Below are 18,195 nucleotides of genomic sequence, written 5' to 3'. Positions count from 1 at the left end.
TCGATTCCCGCTCACGGTCAACACCGGTGACGATGATCTGACCCGGTCCTGGGCCTCTCCTAGGTCGACTCGGCCTCAAATGAGTACCTGGTGCGGTGTGTAAACATCGCCACTGGGGAGACAAAGGCGGCCGGGCGTGGTGTTGGCCACCCACCCCCTCGTGTGCCGTTCTGGCCTTCATAGGTGCTGCTACTCGTTAACAGCACTTGCCTCTACAGTCTGTTCAGGCTACACGGGGGATCTTTGTCTTCATCTTTGTGGAGTCGTTCACTGCAAAGGCAGTCGACTCCGCCTCTTAACGCCACCAGTAAGCAGTGACGTCACAAGTTTCTCATTCTGCTTCTTCCCTCCCACTGGAGAAGTCACTCACTGGCCTGGTGGTGGGACATCACCCCCCGCCCACTCAGCATCGCGTGACAGAGTTGAGGCGGTTGTAGCGCAGCTCACTGCCGTGGTCGCGTTCAGAGGCGGCGTCAACTGCCTTGGCAGTGAATGGCAACCACACCACACACACCACCACCACACACACCACCACCACTCACACACCACCACCACTCACACACACCACCACTCACACACACACCACACACACCACCACTCACACCACCACTAGCACACCACCACCACCTCACCACCACCTCACCACCACTCACACACACAGCACTCACACACACCACCACCATTCACACACCACCACTCACACACCACCACTACTCGCACACCACCACCCCACACACACACACAGCAACCAGACACACCACACACCACCCCACACACACACACACCACCACCCCACACACCCCACCACCACACACCACCACCATGAACAAACAGAAACACACACACCACCACCACCCAACACACATACCACCACCACCGACACACACACACACCACCACCCGACACACACCACCACCCCATACACACACACCACCACCACACAACACACATACCACCACCACCGACACACACACACACCACCACCCGACACACACACACACCACCACCCGACACACCACCACCCCATACACACACACCACCACCACACAACACACACACACCACCACCCGACACACACACACCACCACCCCATACACACACACCACCACCACACAACACACACACACCACCACCACACAACACACACACACCACCACCCCACACACACACCACCACCATGAACACACAGCAACACACGCACCACCATCCTACACACACCACACCAACACACAGAAACACACAGCAACCACACACACCACAACACACCACCACCCCACACACACACCACCACACACACCCACCACCCCACACACCACCCCACACACACACACACACCACCACACACACACACACACCACCACACACACATACCACCACCCGACACACACAACCACCACCCGACACACACACCACCACCCGACACACACACCACCACCCGACACACACCACCACCCCGAACCACCACCCGACACCAAACCACACCACCACCCCACACACACACCACCACCCCACACACACCACCACATAAACACACCACCACCCCAACCTACCACCCAAAACACACTACTCCACACACACCACCAACACACACCACCCAACACACACACACCACCACCCCACACCCACACACCACGTCAACCCATGGCACCTGCTGGGTCTGTCCCGTGACCTCTTGTCAGCAGCGAGCCTTCGACACTTCACATGGTCGCCTCAAAGTGCACCTAGCCTGGCACATGCGCCTTGGTGACGTCACCGCCACTTGCGAATGGCGGCTGCTGTTGCTGGGAGGTAGTGGAGGGTGGTGGTGATGAGAGTGGTGGTGAGGGTGGTGGTGGTGAGAGTGAGGGTGAGGATGGTGAGGGTGGTGGTGGTGAGGATGATGGGGGTGGTGATGGTGATGAGAGTGAGGGTGGTGGTGGTGAGGGTGGTGGTGATGAGTGTCGTGGTGGTGAGAGTGATGAGGGTGGTAAGGAAGCCGAGGCGAGCTCAAAGACGCGACTGCCTCACTCAAGGTCAACGCCCTAAAGATGGCGCTCGTGAAACCGGGCGCGTCCATTCTCATTGTGTGTGTGTGGGGGGGGGGGGGTTATTGCTGAAACGTTTCGCGTGATGGTACCAACTCCTACACTACAGAGTATTCACACCGCTAAAGCACTCACAACACAAACACGAGTAAGGCCACTGCCAACGCAATCCCAAGTTGTATTTAGACGCTGTGCAGTTCACAGCGCAGCCCAAACGACAGGAGGTCGAAATGCAGATTGCGCCGCGTTATTACAAAACGGCGTAGTGCAAAAGCGCCTCGACCGAGGATTGTCTGCAATGGCAAAGGAGCCACCATCGCCCCCCCACCACGACCCTCCTCCGGCTCCCCGGTTTCCCAGTCGGTGACTTTGTCCGTAAGTTTTGTGCATTTGTAGCGTCGGAAATACATCGCACACACCGCCCTGTGTAGACTTGCCTGTAGTTGCAGGCACGGGTCGATAGGGGGTGCCACCCTGAGCTAGGAGACCAGCTAGGCTGGGACCCCTGGGACCCGACGTCTTTTTAAGGGCCAAGCGTGGAGCAGTGGTCGAGACCCGCACCTTGGCTGGGTCGGGTCAGGTAGCCTCCCCTAGGGTAATCGTAGCCGGAGGACCTGAGAGCGTAGCCAGAGTCAGGCACGTTAGGATTGGGCTGTGTCCCACGGGTTGTGTCCCTAGGCTGTGTATCGTAATAAAGAAGTTACCTCTACAAGTGTCTCCGGAACCCATTACACCTCTAAAGACTACAGCTCCGTGGAACCCACTACACATTCATTAATCCCAGAGGTCGCAACCGGGTACCTGATACCCGTACCCTACCCGATACCCGGCTACCCGTACCCGGCCAGGTACGGGTAGCCGTTTGCGCCCCTGGTGCGGCCGGGTACGGGTAAGGAATCAAAACCAGTTTGCGACCTCTGATTAATCCCCCCCCCCCACTGCGTGCAATAAGTGCTCACAAGTGACACCATCACGTCTACCACTCTAAGTAACAAAACAGGATTTCTGCACAACTCTGGCTGTTGCCTGATGAAGCTGGTTGTAATTTCTGGAGAAACGTCGTAATCAGATGTAAATGTTGTGGCTTTGCTCTCCAACACACCGGTGTGCTGCTCTAGTAATGAATTGGCCACGTTCTGTTTACGTGACAAACCTTACTAATTGGCTGTGTCGCGTGATGGCGGGTTTAACGACAGATTTATATTCACGCACTTTAACCCAAAAAACCTGTATTATGGATGGTATTGGTCGCGAAAACCTACAACGTGTTAAGCTCACTACACCACCGCTCATAATCACAACACTGCCTGCTCCATCACCCCAGACTTCTCGGGTTCACAGTCTGTTACTTTGTCCATATGTTATTAAAGTTGGGATAACTAAATTCAAAATATGAATCTCATCACCGACATCACAAATTAAAATATGTAGAAGCGGAGTGATGTGAAAGTAAGGGAGCATGAACCATTGGGGTGAGCTGAGAGATGGACTAATGACTCATTCTCTTTTGTGATCATCAGCAGACAGAGCCGACCATGAAGCTGCTCCTCATCCCAGTGTTCATCTCCCTTCTGGGTGAGTTCACACCCAGAGCCACTCACCCAGCACACATTAGACGGTGCCCTTTCGTTAGCCAGGTGATAGTTCACCGTTACCTCCCTCGCCGGGAATGAAGGAGGTTGTGGGTTCGATTTTGACGCTGACGCCTGCTGTATATTTGGAGTTTGCATGTCTCTCTCACTGTGGTCACGTGGATTTGTCTCCGGGTCCTCCCGTTTTTTTCCTCCACATTTATAATCAACACGCATTTCGATTATTTTGCCGCAGTAAATTTCAGCACAAGCCACTTCGTTGAGCTACCATTAGTGGCCAGGTCACTTACCTGCAAATTAGACTAGCTTATTAGTTTTTAAATAAACCGCCGTGACAATGAGGTCACGGTCATGTGACCCCTGTGACACCGCCCTGGCCGTGCCAGTGGCTCCCGGGCCGCGCACCCTGCTGAGATTCGGCTCGCGAGCGGCCGCTCTGAGTCTGGGCACTGACGGTGGGGGAGGCAGCCCTAGGATTTGGTCGAGGGGGAGACGTTTCACTGCGCTCACTCACCAGGTGAGCGGCCTTCCTCTCTGACAGCTGATGCTGTGCGGAGCTCACCGTGTTGTAGCTTCCATTGAGGTCGTAGTTTTATTCATCTTTTCTCCACAATTACAAATGTAGATGGTGTAGCACCCCTGTGTTTAACGGCATTTTCAAGATCTCTCAGTGGCCCTGTTACCACTGCACGTACCTTTGCAGAGTGGTGTAACGAGTGTAATGATATTCAACATACGTACATCTCTGTAGGTATATGTGTAACGAGTGTGACCTGTCTCCCTGTAGATGCGGCATCGGCTGCGAAGCTCCAGATCACTCTTCCGCAAAGTCTGTCTGTGAGAGAGGGAGAGAACGTGACTCTTCCCTGCTCCTTCTACCCACCGTCGCCCGACCTGAGCCACATCGTCCTCGAGTGGTTCACGATGCCCAGACGCTACACAGAGAACGTGACGAGAAGAGAGATGACCAAGGTGACGGCCGCATTTCATGTCAACCGTGAATAATTATCTCCGTACTTGATGTCTACGTCGACACGTAACAGATAATAACAAAGTTATGTGGCACCCTTCAATTACCCAGAAATGTCTCAATTAGTCTCACAACTCCATTTCAAGAAGGCACTGCTCTGAGATCTTTGCCCAATGATGGTACGTTAATGAGAGTTTGGCTTCATGTGGAGGGAAACCAGAGTACCTGATGAACCTCGTGTTTAATTCGAGGGGGATTACATGCAATCCTCTACACAGATTCAAGTCCACAGGTAGACCCACTCTTACCACGCTACGCAAACTCAACATTGATGTTTTACCATCCCCTTGTCACCTTGCAGCCGAAGCCTACAACGCTTGGTGTTCCCAGGAGGTCTCCCATCCTGGTGGTAACCGAGCTCACGTCTGCTTAGCTTGCGACATCCAACGAGCCCAGGGGCATTCAGGACGATTTTACCGTGGGCATCGTGTGCCATTGTGGTTGACCTTCCATATTGTGGTTTGTGTCATTGCAGATCTATCAATCGGGGTATGAAAAAGAGGACTTGAGTATCGTTAAGTCTGTGGGAGACGTGCGGATGGGAAACTGCTCCATCGGCATCCCCAACTTCCCCAGTAGCCTCGGCCCGGTGGCTCTGTGCATCATCAAATGTCATCGATGTAACGCGGAGAACATCGAGGTGCGAGAGGAGATGGTGCTGAACGTGATGCCTGCAGGTGAACAAGAGCCGAGTGTGGCGCTCACGTTGTGAGATGACGGCGTGAATTGCGCTGATACAGCTACGCTAGCCACAATATGGCGGTACCCCGCGGTACCAAATAATACAAAATGGCCGAGGCAATTAAATATTTTATTTCTGGGACCCTATTTTTTCCAGGAGTCTACTTAACTCTGCGACTGGGGTACCAATCAATCCGAAATCAGTGCTACTCCACGATGTCGAAATGCCAAACATTAGCATAAAAATCCGTTATTGAAAAATTCAACTTTGAACAGTGCATCGTGTCCAGCTCGTCGAGATGAGTCGATTCCCGCATCGCCAACCATCAACAGACTAAAAATGACTGCATCACAGACATTATGCAAGAGCCGGGGTACTATGGTACCCTGGGGTACGGCCATAAGGTTCATATGACTCTTCACAATAGAATAAATATCAACTTTCACAACGTCATAATCTCGATCTCAGATGTTATTAACTTGTTCACGTTCATTATACAGGAATCTCTCGCCAACCCCGGTTTCATGTATATGCGGTTTATTATCCGCAGACCAATTTACCAACCGCAGCCTGAAAGTTTGAGTATCCACGGTTAAGCACGGCATTCAGGAAGTCACGTGACATAGGTATTACATCATTGCATTGCAGCATGACATCATTGTATTGCGTGACGTCATTGTTACACAATTCGTGCACCCTGTGGTGCTGCGTAGCTGATCAGCTCCCCGTCTGTGTCGTTGTACGTACTGTACGGCGTGAACGGGCGGGTGTCCCGCTCACCGCTGAATCTCGGAACGGGCAAGCGGTTCAGCGTCAATTTGATTCAGAGCGGCCTAGCGCCGTTGTTTAAGGACATTGCACTGGACTCGCCGCGGAGAACTGTAGCGACACGACCACACCGTGTGATGGCGAGCGCCAAACTGCGCCACGCGCCCTCTCGCAAAGCCTAGTGGGAGCTTCGGTACGTCTTCCCACCTACGAGCCAGCTTCAACACGAACCACAAAGGCGACAACGAAAAACATTTGTTTATTTTACCAGGTTAGGCCCAATGAGCTGTGTAGCTTTTTTTCAGAAGCGACCTGGCCACAAGTGGATTATCGCGTGGGAATTTACAGCAGCCAAATACTCTTACACACGTGTTGGTGAATGTGGAGGGGAAACACGGAGGAGCACACGGACAATACAGATGTTGTGTCATATCCACACCTTAACAATTAATAACGAGTTTGTAATTTTATTATTTGGCAGGTAAAAAACGTGATAAAAATAAAATGAGCATCATCCTTCACGATCTTGTTCAAAACAGATGATGCGATCATGGAGGAGGAAATTGCGAGATCCAAATCGTAGAAGCCGGGAGGTCGAGGGTCACGGGAAAAAACGGGGTGCAGGGCTGGAGTGGGCATTTGTACAGAGCTGAGTGATTCTCCGCCAGGAATCTGTGATGCACGTGGATTGGGCCTTTGAGTGTGGCACGTGAAGCCGTGTTGAGCGAGTGGTCTCTCCCTGCTGCACGTGAAGCCGTGTTGAGTCGCTGGTTGAGGCGGTGGTGCTGGGTGCGAGTGGGGGTCTCGTTGAGCCCCCTTCTCTGTCTAGGTTCTTGACAACGCCGTCTGTGTCTCTGCAGATCCACAGCTGCACAGCGGTGCAAGTGGCATGAGTGTCGCTGCGGCAGAGGAGACCTCGCCCACAGCAGGTCCCCACTTCCGGGGCAGGAAGGGGCTTGTGGCGGCGGTCGTCGTGGTAGCAGCGGCTGTCGTTATCATCTTCATCCAGAAACGCCGTCGGTCGTCTGGTACCTCCCCCGGCTCACACAGGTATGTACAGTACGTGTGTGTGTTGAACTTCGTTTGCACCCAACGTAGCCAACCGTAGCTAACCGAAGGGGTGGGGGGAAGGACAACAAACTGAACACCCAAAGCAGTTATAAAGAAATGCATTTTTAACCTCTAGCCTGGCACCAGGATCCTCCAGCCCTCATGAATGAATATGAACACAGGAAGCTGGGCTGGGTTCTCAGAGGTGCCGAGTCGGCACCACTGAGCACCTGGGGGGTGATTCCCTGTTTACTGTGTCCAGGTGTTGCTGGGTGCAGGCACTGTGCGGTTTGTAAACTCGTGTTCTTGTTCCTCAGTGGCGATGGGCAAGCAGACGTGCACGGTGGTGTGGAGGAGAATTGGCGTCCACTGATGGAGGTGAATGGACACAAGGGGGACAACGGAGACAACGGCACGGACGGCGTTTGAAGAAATCTTCTGTGGGCTCCCCCGTGACCACCCTGGCCGGCACGTGGAGCCGCTCTTACCCACAGTGCCATGCGGGAGTGCGGTGCTGACTGCCTGTGCTTCATGAGCTGATTGTTTACAGACCGTGCTTTTGTCATCTCTCTCCCTCTCTGTGACTCTCCACACTCCTCTTTGGCCAATTCAAATCCCTCATTGCGAAATTCTGCAGGATCCAGAATCCTGCTGCTGCCTCACCTCACAGCTTCTGTAAATGAAACCTCATCATCCCAATCCTCAGATTCCCCCACTGGCTCCCAATCCGGTCCCCAATCGACTGCGAGATTGCACTCTGCGCCTACACGATCCTCCATAGACTCTCCGCTACCTCTCCTCTCTCATCTCCCTGTACTCCTCACCACGTGTTCTCCTACCTCTCCCCTCTCATCTTTCTGCGTTCACGTAGAAAGTATATGAAATTCGCGGGTTTGTATTTTTTAATTGGCTGCCGTGGCACAGATGGCCCGCTCCTAGCGGACGGCGTGGATGGTGAGAGGGGGAAGGTTGCCCAAGCGACGCCGCTCTCCCTCTCGGTTCGTCTTTGTCTGCCGCGCGGTTTACACGCGAGGTGCGTGTCTCTACACTGGTGTGGAATTAGGCACCATGTGACATTCATTCATTCATCTATTCGTATGAGCACTTTTAAATACCGCATGTTTAACCCTGTGTTGATCATGGGTACTAAGTATTAATGTTCTCCGCTTTAATATTTGCACCGTGGTTGCGGTGCAGGTCTGAGTTTTGCCTGTGAAGGGACCTGAATGTGCGTGCCTTGCACAAGTCTCGAGGCCACTGGGGAGACAAAGGCGGTCGGGCGTGGTGTTAGCCACCCACCCCCTCGTGTGCTGTTCCGGCCTTCATCGGTGCTACTACTCGCTAACCGCACTTGCCCCAACAGTCTGTTGAGGCTATACGGGGGTTCTTTGGCTGTGAAGGGACCTAAATGTGCGTGCGTTGCACAAATCTCGGGACCCTAAAGGTTCTTACTCTGGGATGTTTGGCCCAGAAGAGATTACATCGTAGGCGCCTTGAACTTGCCACAAACTAATGTCTGTTGTATCTGTACAATCGGGAAGCATTGATCTCAGGAGTCTATGCTGCTCATGGTTACTGTTGTGAGATGTGGGTCGAGAGGAGTGGTTCCCAGCCTGTGAGCTGTAGACCACACGGCCATGTTAATTTCCCTGAAGAATGTTGTCGATTTTATTCACGAAACCTTTCTTGTATACACTGCAAGTTATTCCGCAATTTGTTTTGAGGGTTGACAGTGAACGTGGCTCCAGAAAGGTTGGGAACCATTGCGCTAGAAGATCCACACTGTGACTGCTTGGAAGAGATTAGTTTCTAAGTGCCATGCTGCACATGTTTGGTCTTGACAAACATTTTCCATTCAGGTCTATAGTTTTTTATTTAAAATATTGACGATTGTCAACCTTGTTTAAAGCCAGTATGAAGAAAATATTTGTTCGTAAAAGCTTTGGTCAAGAAAAAATCCACGATTTAGCAATTTGCTGGTGTAAAGAGAAGTATTTATATATTCTTAAAGAAAACTCTTGTCCTGGAGACTCAAACTGACAGAAATATTAAATATGTTTACAACAATACCGAGTCTTGTCTGTTAATCATGACAACACCTCGAGCTGGGAATCTCCACTGCAGGCAAATGAACACTCGCGAGGGGCGAGGGGTTCGTTTTGCACAGCACAAACGTGAACGTTCATCTCGAGGGTAGGGCCCTGTCTCTAGCTCCCTCCACCCCACTCCATCCCACTCCATGTCCCTCAATCTCCCTCCATCCCACTCCGCCAGACGATTCGCCACAAGTGGTTGTAATCTCAAGCGAAACGTCGTACTCGAATTGTAAATGTTGTGGGCTTACTCTCCATCACAGCGATGTGCTGAAGTAGGCGCTGATTGGCACGTTTCTTATTCACGTGACAAACCTGACTTATTGGCCGTGTGGTGGTGGGTTCACGACACGTTTATGTTCACGCGATCCAACCCAAACCGCCTGCGTGATGAATCACTGAAACTCATCACACAACTGCACTGCCCCCTGGCGGTCAAACTACGCCATTGCACAATTCCACATTGACCAACAACCCAGCGGATTTGTATCTTTCACGTTCATCTGACCCCTTCCACATCAAGAATATAAAAAAAATGCAGCCACAAAAATCTTCCTGTGAGTGCACAATTTCAGCATCACTATTGGTGGTTCCAAAGCCAGAAAAGACATTCTGGACCGGTTTCGACATTCAGTGTCTCATCAGCAGTCAGGATCGCTGGAGAATGTAAAACACGGCGCTCGATGTGACAAAGATAAACGATGAAGGTGCAGCCCCTGCAACGGCTCGCTCACGCCACTGCAGGCAGAAGGGCCTCCACTAGAGGGCGCTCTGCACAGCCCTTCTAGCCAGACGCAGAGGGCTTGGGGTGCCGTGGTGGCTAGGAAATGTTAACTACCTCGCCTGGTATAAAGGAGGTCGTGTGTTCGATCCCGACCCTGACAGCTGCTGTACATTTTGAGTTTGTGGTGTCTCCCTCCTCGTGATCTAGAATCAACATCGCGCCTTCAGAGTGTTTGGCTGCAATAAATGTCCACGTGGTGATCAGCCACGAAGTTGAGCTGCCATTTGTGATGGCCTGCAGGTCGCTTCTGCAAGAGAGTGACGTAGCTCAGTGGGGCCTTACCTGGTAACAATAAAAACAGTTTAGTTTGTAGCTTTAACTATAAATATTATTTTAGTTGCACCGTGTATTGGGTTTAGAGATTGACAGTCTCACAAGTGACAGTAGCAATGAAAACATGTAAAGGTTACAAAACTCACAGTTAAGCAAAATAAATAAAAATAGTTAAAAGTTTGTGAACCACAACATGACCACAGCAGTCACGGCGCTTCGCCAGCGCACTGCTGGATGAAGGCCTCGCCAGGCCGCTGTGGGTCGTGGTGATTGTTGGACCATACTACACCACGGGTGATGGTGGTGGTGATTGTTGGACCATACTTCACCACGAGTGGTGGTGGTTGTGATTGTTGGACCATACTTCACCACGGGTGATGGTGGTGGTGATTGTTGGACCATACTTCACCACGGGTGGTGGTGGTTGTGATTGTTGGACCATACTTCACCACGGGTGGTGGTGGTTGTGATTGTTGGACCATACTTCACCACGGGTGATGGTGGTGGTGATTGTTGGACCATACTTCACCACGGGTGGTGATGGTGGTGATTGTTGGACCATACTTCACCACGGGTGGTGATGGTGGTGATTGTTGGACCATACTACACCACGGGTGGTGATGGTGGTGATTGTTGGACCATACTTCACCACGGGTGGTGATGGTGGTGATTGTTGGACCATACTTCACCACGGGTGGTTGTGGTCACTACGCACGTGACATGTGACCCAGCGCTGTGGAGGCAGCAGCAGCAGCGGGGAGGGTTGCTGGATCACCGCACGAATGTTTCAGAACTCCCCTCTCGTGGCCGTGCAGGAGGCGTCGTACCCCGGGACTCGCCACGAGAGGGCGGCACAGCAAAGTGAGGTCATCATAGAGGCGCCACTCTTATCACTGAGGGCATCACGCGTGCGCAGTAGCCATACTTTGTGAGCTCTATCTATGGGACATTTTTTGCCAGTTTTGAAAATGATGAAAAATATTATCAAGGTTTTACCCTTTCTGGCAATAAAACAATAGTTGTGTTAAAATGTTCAAACACTAAATAGATGATACCTTTGGCAAGGCATCAAGTCTGCATGAACCACAACATACTTGTGGCAAAACATGCAAACAAGGCGGTATTTATTTTTGCCTTTCTCCGAGTGTGGCCAACGTGATCCTTGCAAGGAAGTTTTGAGTCTACGACGACCCTAAGGTAATTCGTTTTACCTGCCTGCTCAATTCGTTCATTATCTAAGACTGCATCGCTGAGGAAGACTTGCCGGTTGTTTTTCCCTGGAAACACGTCACCTTTGATGTATTGGCATTGAGGACGAGCTTAAGTGAGATGAGTTGGTGCTGAAATTTAAATAACTTTGTAATTCCTGTATACGTCTTTGGAGTAATTGCCAGCAGCCCTCAATATGGTGTCATCAGCAAAGATGTTCATCTCAGAGTGGTCAAGCTGGGTGCCCAAGTCATTGACATACAGGGAGAACAAGATAGGTCCAAAAACGGAACCTTAGTAATTAAACATTTGTTAGACACCAGAATATCAATGGATACGACCTGATTCCGTCAAAAAAGGTAGCTTTTGAACCAGTCAACTGTGTGCTCGGAAAATCGTAGGCTTCGAAGTCTATTTTATAAAATGCTATGGTCGACTGTATCAGATGCTTTGGATAAATCTAAGAATAGGCAGGCGCAGTTTTTTTTCTCTCCAGATTATTGAAAAAAAATTTAGGGTGTCCATTACAGTGGAGGTTGTGCTGCATTGTTTACGGAAGCCTGATTGTTTTGAATGTAACAGCTCTCCTGATTGTTTCGGATGTAACAGTTTTCCTTTTTAAGAAAGTTACTTATTTAGGAGTTTAATTATTTTTCAAATAATGTTATCAATGGAGATGAGATTGATATTGGCCGTGGTAATCAGGGTCATCTGAAGACCCCCTTTGTGCACGGGGGTGAACAAAAGCAGTTTTCCATTGAGCGGTTACAGAGTCGTCTTGAATGGGCAAATTAATTATGGGTTAGGGGCCTGAAAATCACGTCACCCAATGCAATTAAAGTGAAGGCAGGCAAGCCGTCAGCTCCAGTGGGGGACTTGTTTGGAAGAGACAACTTTTTGAGACATCAAGCTCTGTCATGGGCTTGAAGTTGAAAATTATTATTAAACCATTTACAATATCCTGGCTATCAGTGAGATACTCTTTGGTTCACGTATGTAGAAAATAAATAATAAATCACGACCTTTCGATCGCAACACAAGCAATCAGGTGGAAAGATACAGCAGCAGAACTGCTGAACAAGAAAGGGCTGCTGCAACAAGAGGTTAGATATAGGTTTGAGGTGGGTGTCCGTGTGGGTGGCTTTCCTGTAGACAGAATGTCCCAACGAGACATCAGGTCTCTTCTCGATCAAAACATCCAGGAATGGTAGCTTGCCATCCTTTTCTACCTCCATGGTGAATTTGATGGCTGAGTGTATGGAGTTGATGTGGTTGAAGAATTGACCCAGAGCTGGTAGGCCATGTGGCCAGATGACGAACGTGTCATCTACGTATCTCTTCGACAAGGACGGACGTAGGGTGGATGTCTGGATGGAATCTGTCTCAAATTTCTCCATGAAAACATTCGCTACCATTGGCAATAAGAGAGAACCCATTGGGGTACCTTCCTATTGTTTGTAGAATGTAACATTCCAGGTGAAGTAAGTGCCTCACCAAATCTTCTTGGTTCTTTCGGTTATGTCACGTAGAAGGGAAGTAATAAAAGAATAAAAATAAAACAATAAAATAATTCTCACAACGTTTCGGCCACAACGCAAGCAGCCGTCTTCAGGTGAAAACCAGGTCTGTCGGGGAGACAGCGTCTGAATGAAACAGCACACGAGCTTGGAGCATATATATAAGCTGGGTTGGAAGGGGGGGAAAAGGGCGCCTTGACAAAATAATTTTCATATCAAGAGGAATTTAGCATATTTATGGGAAATGCAGGAATGTGATTAGTACTACATATGCCCGTGCATTATGCAGGATTAGCAGCATCAAAGGGAGGGGATATGGTAAATGCAGGTATGTGAATAGTACTAATTATGCCCGTGCATTATGCAGGATTAGCAGCATCAAAGGGAGGGGTAGCATTAATAAAGGGAAGGAGAGTTAATAGTATGTAGCTGCAGTAACTAAAACCAACACGTAAACAACTAAAGTATAAACTACATAGTATCATCAGTATACTAACAACACTCTATAATAAGCTGAGTTACTAACAGTAAGTAATACATTACAATTCTACGTCGTAAAAATTATATAATATGCTTACATCTAAACTTTATTCTCTTACATCACACGAGTCTACACCGTACTATATACTGCCATAGACAAACCCAACATTAAAGTATATACTGTATTGCTATAAACCTTATACATTTGTAATAAAGGACTCCGTCACACGATGTTGATCTCCGTTTGTCCTTTATTTGTGTTCGTTTTCCGCTCACCCCGCTGGCCTCCTCCTCGGCCCAGCGTCGTCTCTCCTTGCGCCCCGCGCACTCTGCAGCTACCCTGCTGCTCCGCTCTGCAGCTACTCTGCTGCCTGTGCAACCTCGCACCCCCTGCTAGTCCTCCACTAGCTCTGCAGCTACTCTGCTGCTCCATGCAACCTTGCACGCCCTGTGAGCCCCGCGCACTCTGTTCTCTCCTCACTCCGCTGGCTGGCGCCGTCTAGTGAGCCCCTCAGCCACCAGGCTGAGGCACGGCGGCCACCCAACGTGGTCCCCCCTCTTCACTCCCTCGACTGCCCCAGATGTCTTCCGGTCTCCTTCCTATAACTTCTCCCCCACGTGACCCTGACTCCTCCCTCTCCCACGTGACCCTGACTCCTCCCTCGCGGATCGTCACATCCGGCCTGGCCAATTACGCTCGCATTACACCACCCCCCCCCCCCCCCCGTAAAAAAAAAATCCAGCCGTCCTCGGCTGAAACAGGACAAAATAATGCAAGCGAAGGCATCACAATCAGGAATCACCACAGACCCAACGGAGAATAAGAATGGAACAATGCACAACAACGGCAACCGACACGGAAGAACGGCCGACGCGCACAACCCAGGAATGTGGTGTCTTAGAGCGTGTCCATGTTGCTGTTCCATCCGCTCGGCTCAAGTCAAACGTCAAAGAGCAAGTGGTAGAGCAGGAATGACGAACGGGCGCTCAATTGCTCCTTTAAGTCCTCATCCAGTTAGCACACCAGGTAACACCAAGTGTGGCAGGCGCCGAAGATCTGTGACGAGAAGGAGAATCCAACCCCCTGAGGCACAGCGCAACAACGCATATCCGCATGTCGTACACGACAGCCACCCGGTCCCAGGGTAGTGGAGATGATGTAAATCCGGCCCGCTTAAGAAAACCCCACTAAATACCCAAAATAGACGCGATGGATGCCCCAGTATTTACATTTTAACAACAATATTATTTACACGTGACAACAACAACAGCAAAAAATTCCTGCTCTTGCCCACCAGCAGTCCTCCCTTGAGGACCAGCACAGACATCGCACGTACACAGCATGTACCCACGGTCACTCTCAACAAAGCCCCCAGTCGCACACCCTCGCGTGGAGAGAGCCACGCTCCCCAGCGGTAACGTTTAACTCGCCCTAACCCTCCCTGTGGTCGTCAAACCACAGCAACATCCACTGACCATACTCTCGGCTAGTGCAATTTCGGGGATGAGCAGCAACTCGGCCATGCTCCTCCCTTGCTAACCCATCAGCGATGGACACACACCAGCATCTTATAGTCTGACGCTTTATAGCCCAGGGAAGGTTCATCCCCCGGCAATGCCAGACCCCATCGACCCCCCCCCCCCCCACCACGGGGCAATGTTCTCTTATAGATTCAATAACGCCCTAACCCAGAGTGGAACAAGTCCGCGGCCCTTCCAGCTGGAGGACCCACAAAGAGAATCCCCGCTCCATGCTAGCCAGGTTACCCCGTTCGCTGGCACGTAACGGAACCTCTACTCCACATCCCGTGAGCCCCCGGCACACCAGGTTCAGTCTGCCACCGCACAACTGAACCATGACTCCCCGAGCCATATGAGCACACGGCCCATTAGTTTGAGACATACCACGGAGTATCTCGCCTCCGGGCTGTCAGGTCAACCATCAGCGATAGGCCGATGTGACCACAACTCGTGCATCACCCAATCAACAATGGCAGGCATATACAGATGGAATATTAGCCCCACCGAGGTTAAGATCCGAAGTGGTTTATTACGTCCTTCCAATGATTGCTGAGCCAGAATCCATCTTCTCGGTTGAAATTGTCTCTGTGTTTGTATATGTGGATCGCCTCATGAACGAATCTCTCATGGTAGCCAGATGGCTTGCAGAGAACCTCTGTCTTGGAAAAGTCAATGTCATGTGAGCCCACTGAATTGTAACAGTGATCTGCCACGGCTGAGGTGTTTGTCCTACCGTGTTTCAGGTCTGCTTAATGTTCACGGATGCGGTCTGAGACATGCCGTTTGGTTTCTCCAATGTAACTGCTACCATAGAGGAAACTTAGTTTATAGACGCCAGGGTACTGTATGTCTGGAACCACGTCTTTTACAGACGGGACCAGATCACGGATTTTATGTACTGTGTTGAATCGTACCTGAATCTTGTGTTTAATCAGGATTTTGGAGATCTGTTTTGTGACCCCAGCAATGTAGGGTAAGGTGATGGTTTTGAAAGGCTCCTCAGCAGGATCCTTCTTGATGGTTGGAGTGATGGCTTTGCGGATTGTGTAGTCGGAGTAACCATTAGCCTTAATAGCTTGGCGTACGTGTTTGAGTTCAATGGCAATGTGTTCCTGGTCGGAGATGCATTGGGCTCTATGGTATAGTGTCTTGATGAGGGAGTTCTTCTGGGATGGATGGTGGTGGGAATCCGGTTTTAGGTAGGCATCCGTATGGGTGGCTTTCCTGTAGACAGATTGGCTCATTGAACCATCAGGTCTCCTTTTAATTAGGACATCCAAAAAGGGTAGCTTGCCATCGTTTTCGACTTCCATGGTGAATCTGATGGCTGGGTGTATGGAATTGATGTGATCGAGAAATTGGTCTAGAGCAGGCCGGCCATGTGGCCAGATGACAAAAGTGTCATCTACGTACCTCTTCCATAAGGTCGGGCGTAGAGTGGCAGCCTCTTGTTGCAGCAGCTATTTCTCCTACGTCGGCAATTCTCCTGCTGTGTTTGTTTCCCCTGATGACGGTTGCTTGTGTTGCGATCGAAACGTCGTGATCTATTCATTTTCTATCTTAGTGACTTTCCCGAAAGAACCAGAGAGTATTATCTCTCTACTCACATTGTTACACTCACACGCTGCACACTCATTCACATATTTAAAGTCAACACTCAACACACAATCACAACACCTCTGCCGCTGTGACGACTCCTGTGAGGCTGCTCACACATCAGCAGAACCTGCAGGGCGCGCGTGGTGGTGCTGGGGTGGTGGGGTAGAGAGTGGGCACCCCCACCACTCACAACCACGCCTCGTGCAAGGACAACTTTCGAGTCGGCGCCAAAACGACGCACTTCACCACACTCACACACACAGCACTCACGCGCGCGACACACACGCGCGCGACACACGCACACACGTGATTGCCGTGTATCCGTGGCTGGGGGAGGGGGAACTAGATAGGCGTCGCGCGTGTTTGTCGCGCGCGTGTGTGTCGCAGTTGTGGTGGGTGCGGAGCCGTCCAAGCCCCCTCCACACCTGGCGTCACCCCTCCCCATCACAAGTCTCCAACGACACGTCTCCCCACTCGGTGCCGCGCCCCACTGTGGGGTGCCCGCACGGTGCCGACCTGGTCTCCGTCAACCTTTTGGTTGAATTCCGCGCCCATTCTTCAACGTGGCCGCTGCCTCGGGCGGATTCACGGGCGCAGTAGAGAACGCAGCAGCGTCCGACACAGTTACTCGTCATCAACTGCGCACTTGATTCTGCGTATCCCTCCATTTACGACCGTGCAGCGTGTTGAGATCCACTGGACGTGAGACGTGTTGATGACACCCCACAAGCGGGAGTGATATAACAGCGGCAATAATGATGATGATGATAACGACACCACCAAGCCGTGGAGGCTGCGTGGCTCGCTTACATCAGCGCACCGAGGTGGCGACGGCTTGGAGGGGGCCTTCATCCAGCAGCGGATAGACCACGGCTGAGCCCCTACGCGCCGCGTGCACTCACAACCACGCCTCTGTGTGCGTGGGGGGTGAAGTTTGACCATACTTCACCACGCCGGTCACTGCGGCTTGCTGAAGGGACCCAGAGGACGTCTCCCCCCTCCACGGCGTTGTGCGACGTCTCGAGACGCTCCCCGAAACGGGGCGCTCAGAGAAAAAAAAACCCGTTCCGGCTGCAGTGACGATGATTGTCAACACAACTACGCCGTGGACGACCAAATATCAGAGGTGTCCCGGTTGCGAGTTGGAGTCTGCACGCAGCCGGGATAAGCCGCCCCTGCCAGCGGGTGGCGGCCGTGGGTGTCGTGGAGGCTGTGGGGGTAGTGGGGGACGTGTGGGCTGTGGGGGCCGCGGGGTCAGTTGTGGTGGGTGCCTTTGAAGGGCGCCACTTACACACAGGGGCGGGGGAGGTCTAACGTCTCTTACTAAGCTACAGTAGGGCACATTAAGCCCACAGCTCACGGGAGAAAAGCAAAGATCGACACACGAGATTGCGGCCTTTGTGTCACAATATGTGTGCACTGGAATGTGGCTGCAGGAATGCGCGCGAGCGCAGGAAGCATCGCTGATTGGTTGCGGACGGTGCGATGGGCGGAGCTTGCCTCGTTGCGACCAATGGGGTCGCATCGAAGAGTTCTATTTATACGTGTTGTAGGTATAGAAAACACAGGACAA

At 51.3% G+C, this 18,195-nt stretch overlaps 1 protein-coding gene across 4 annotated transcripts in view; it reads left to right on the top strand.

Moving 5' to 3' along the window:
• LOC133339586 (uncharacterized) overlaps window positions 1-9,185 on the top strand; it is a 111,083-nt gene extending 101,898 nt beyond the window's left edge. For all 4 annotated transcript variants that reach the window (XM_061547700.1, XM_061547699.1, XM_061547701.1 and 1 more), the window contains 5 exons: window positions 3,545-3,599; window positions 4,404-4,588; window positions 5,122-5,323; window positions 6,957-7,146; window positions 7,464-9,185. In XM_061547700.1, the coding sequence (XP_061403684.1) occupies window positions 3,560-3,599; window positions 4,404-4,588; window positions 5,122-5,323; window positions 6,957-7,146; window positions 7,464-7,575 (729 nt within the window). In that variant the 5' untranslated portion in view covers window positions 3,545-3,559 and the 3' untranslated portion in view covers window positions 7,576-9,185. The remainder of the gene's footprint in view (window positions 1-3,544; window positions 3,600-4,403; window positions 4,589-5,121; window positions 5,324-6,956; window positions 7,147-7,463) is intronic.
• Window positions 9,186-18,195: the final 9,010 nt, after the last annotated feature.

The sequence above is a fragment of the Lethenteron reissneri genome, unplaced genomic scaffold, assembly GCF_015708825.2.
Source record: "Lethenteron reissneri isolate LAM-NWPU_2019-01 unplaced genomic scaffold, ASM1570882v1 scaffold_1930, whole genome shotgun sequence".
Classification (NCBI taxonomy): Eukaryota; Metazoa; Chordata; class Hyperoartia; order Petromyzontiformes; family Petromyzontidae; genus Lethenteron; species Lethenteron reissneri.
The sequence above is the reverse complement of the archived record's forward strand: the minus strand, read 5'-3'. Positions and strand labels throughout refer to the sequence as shown.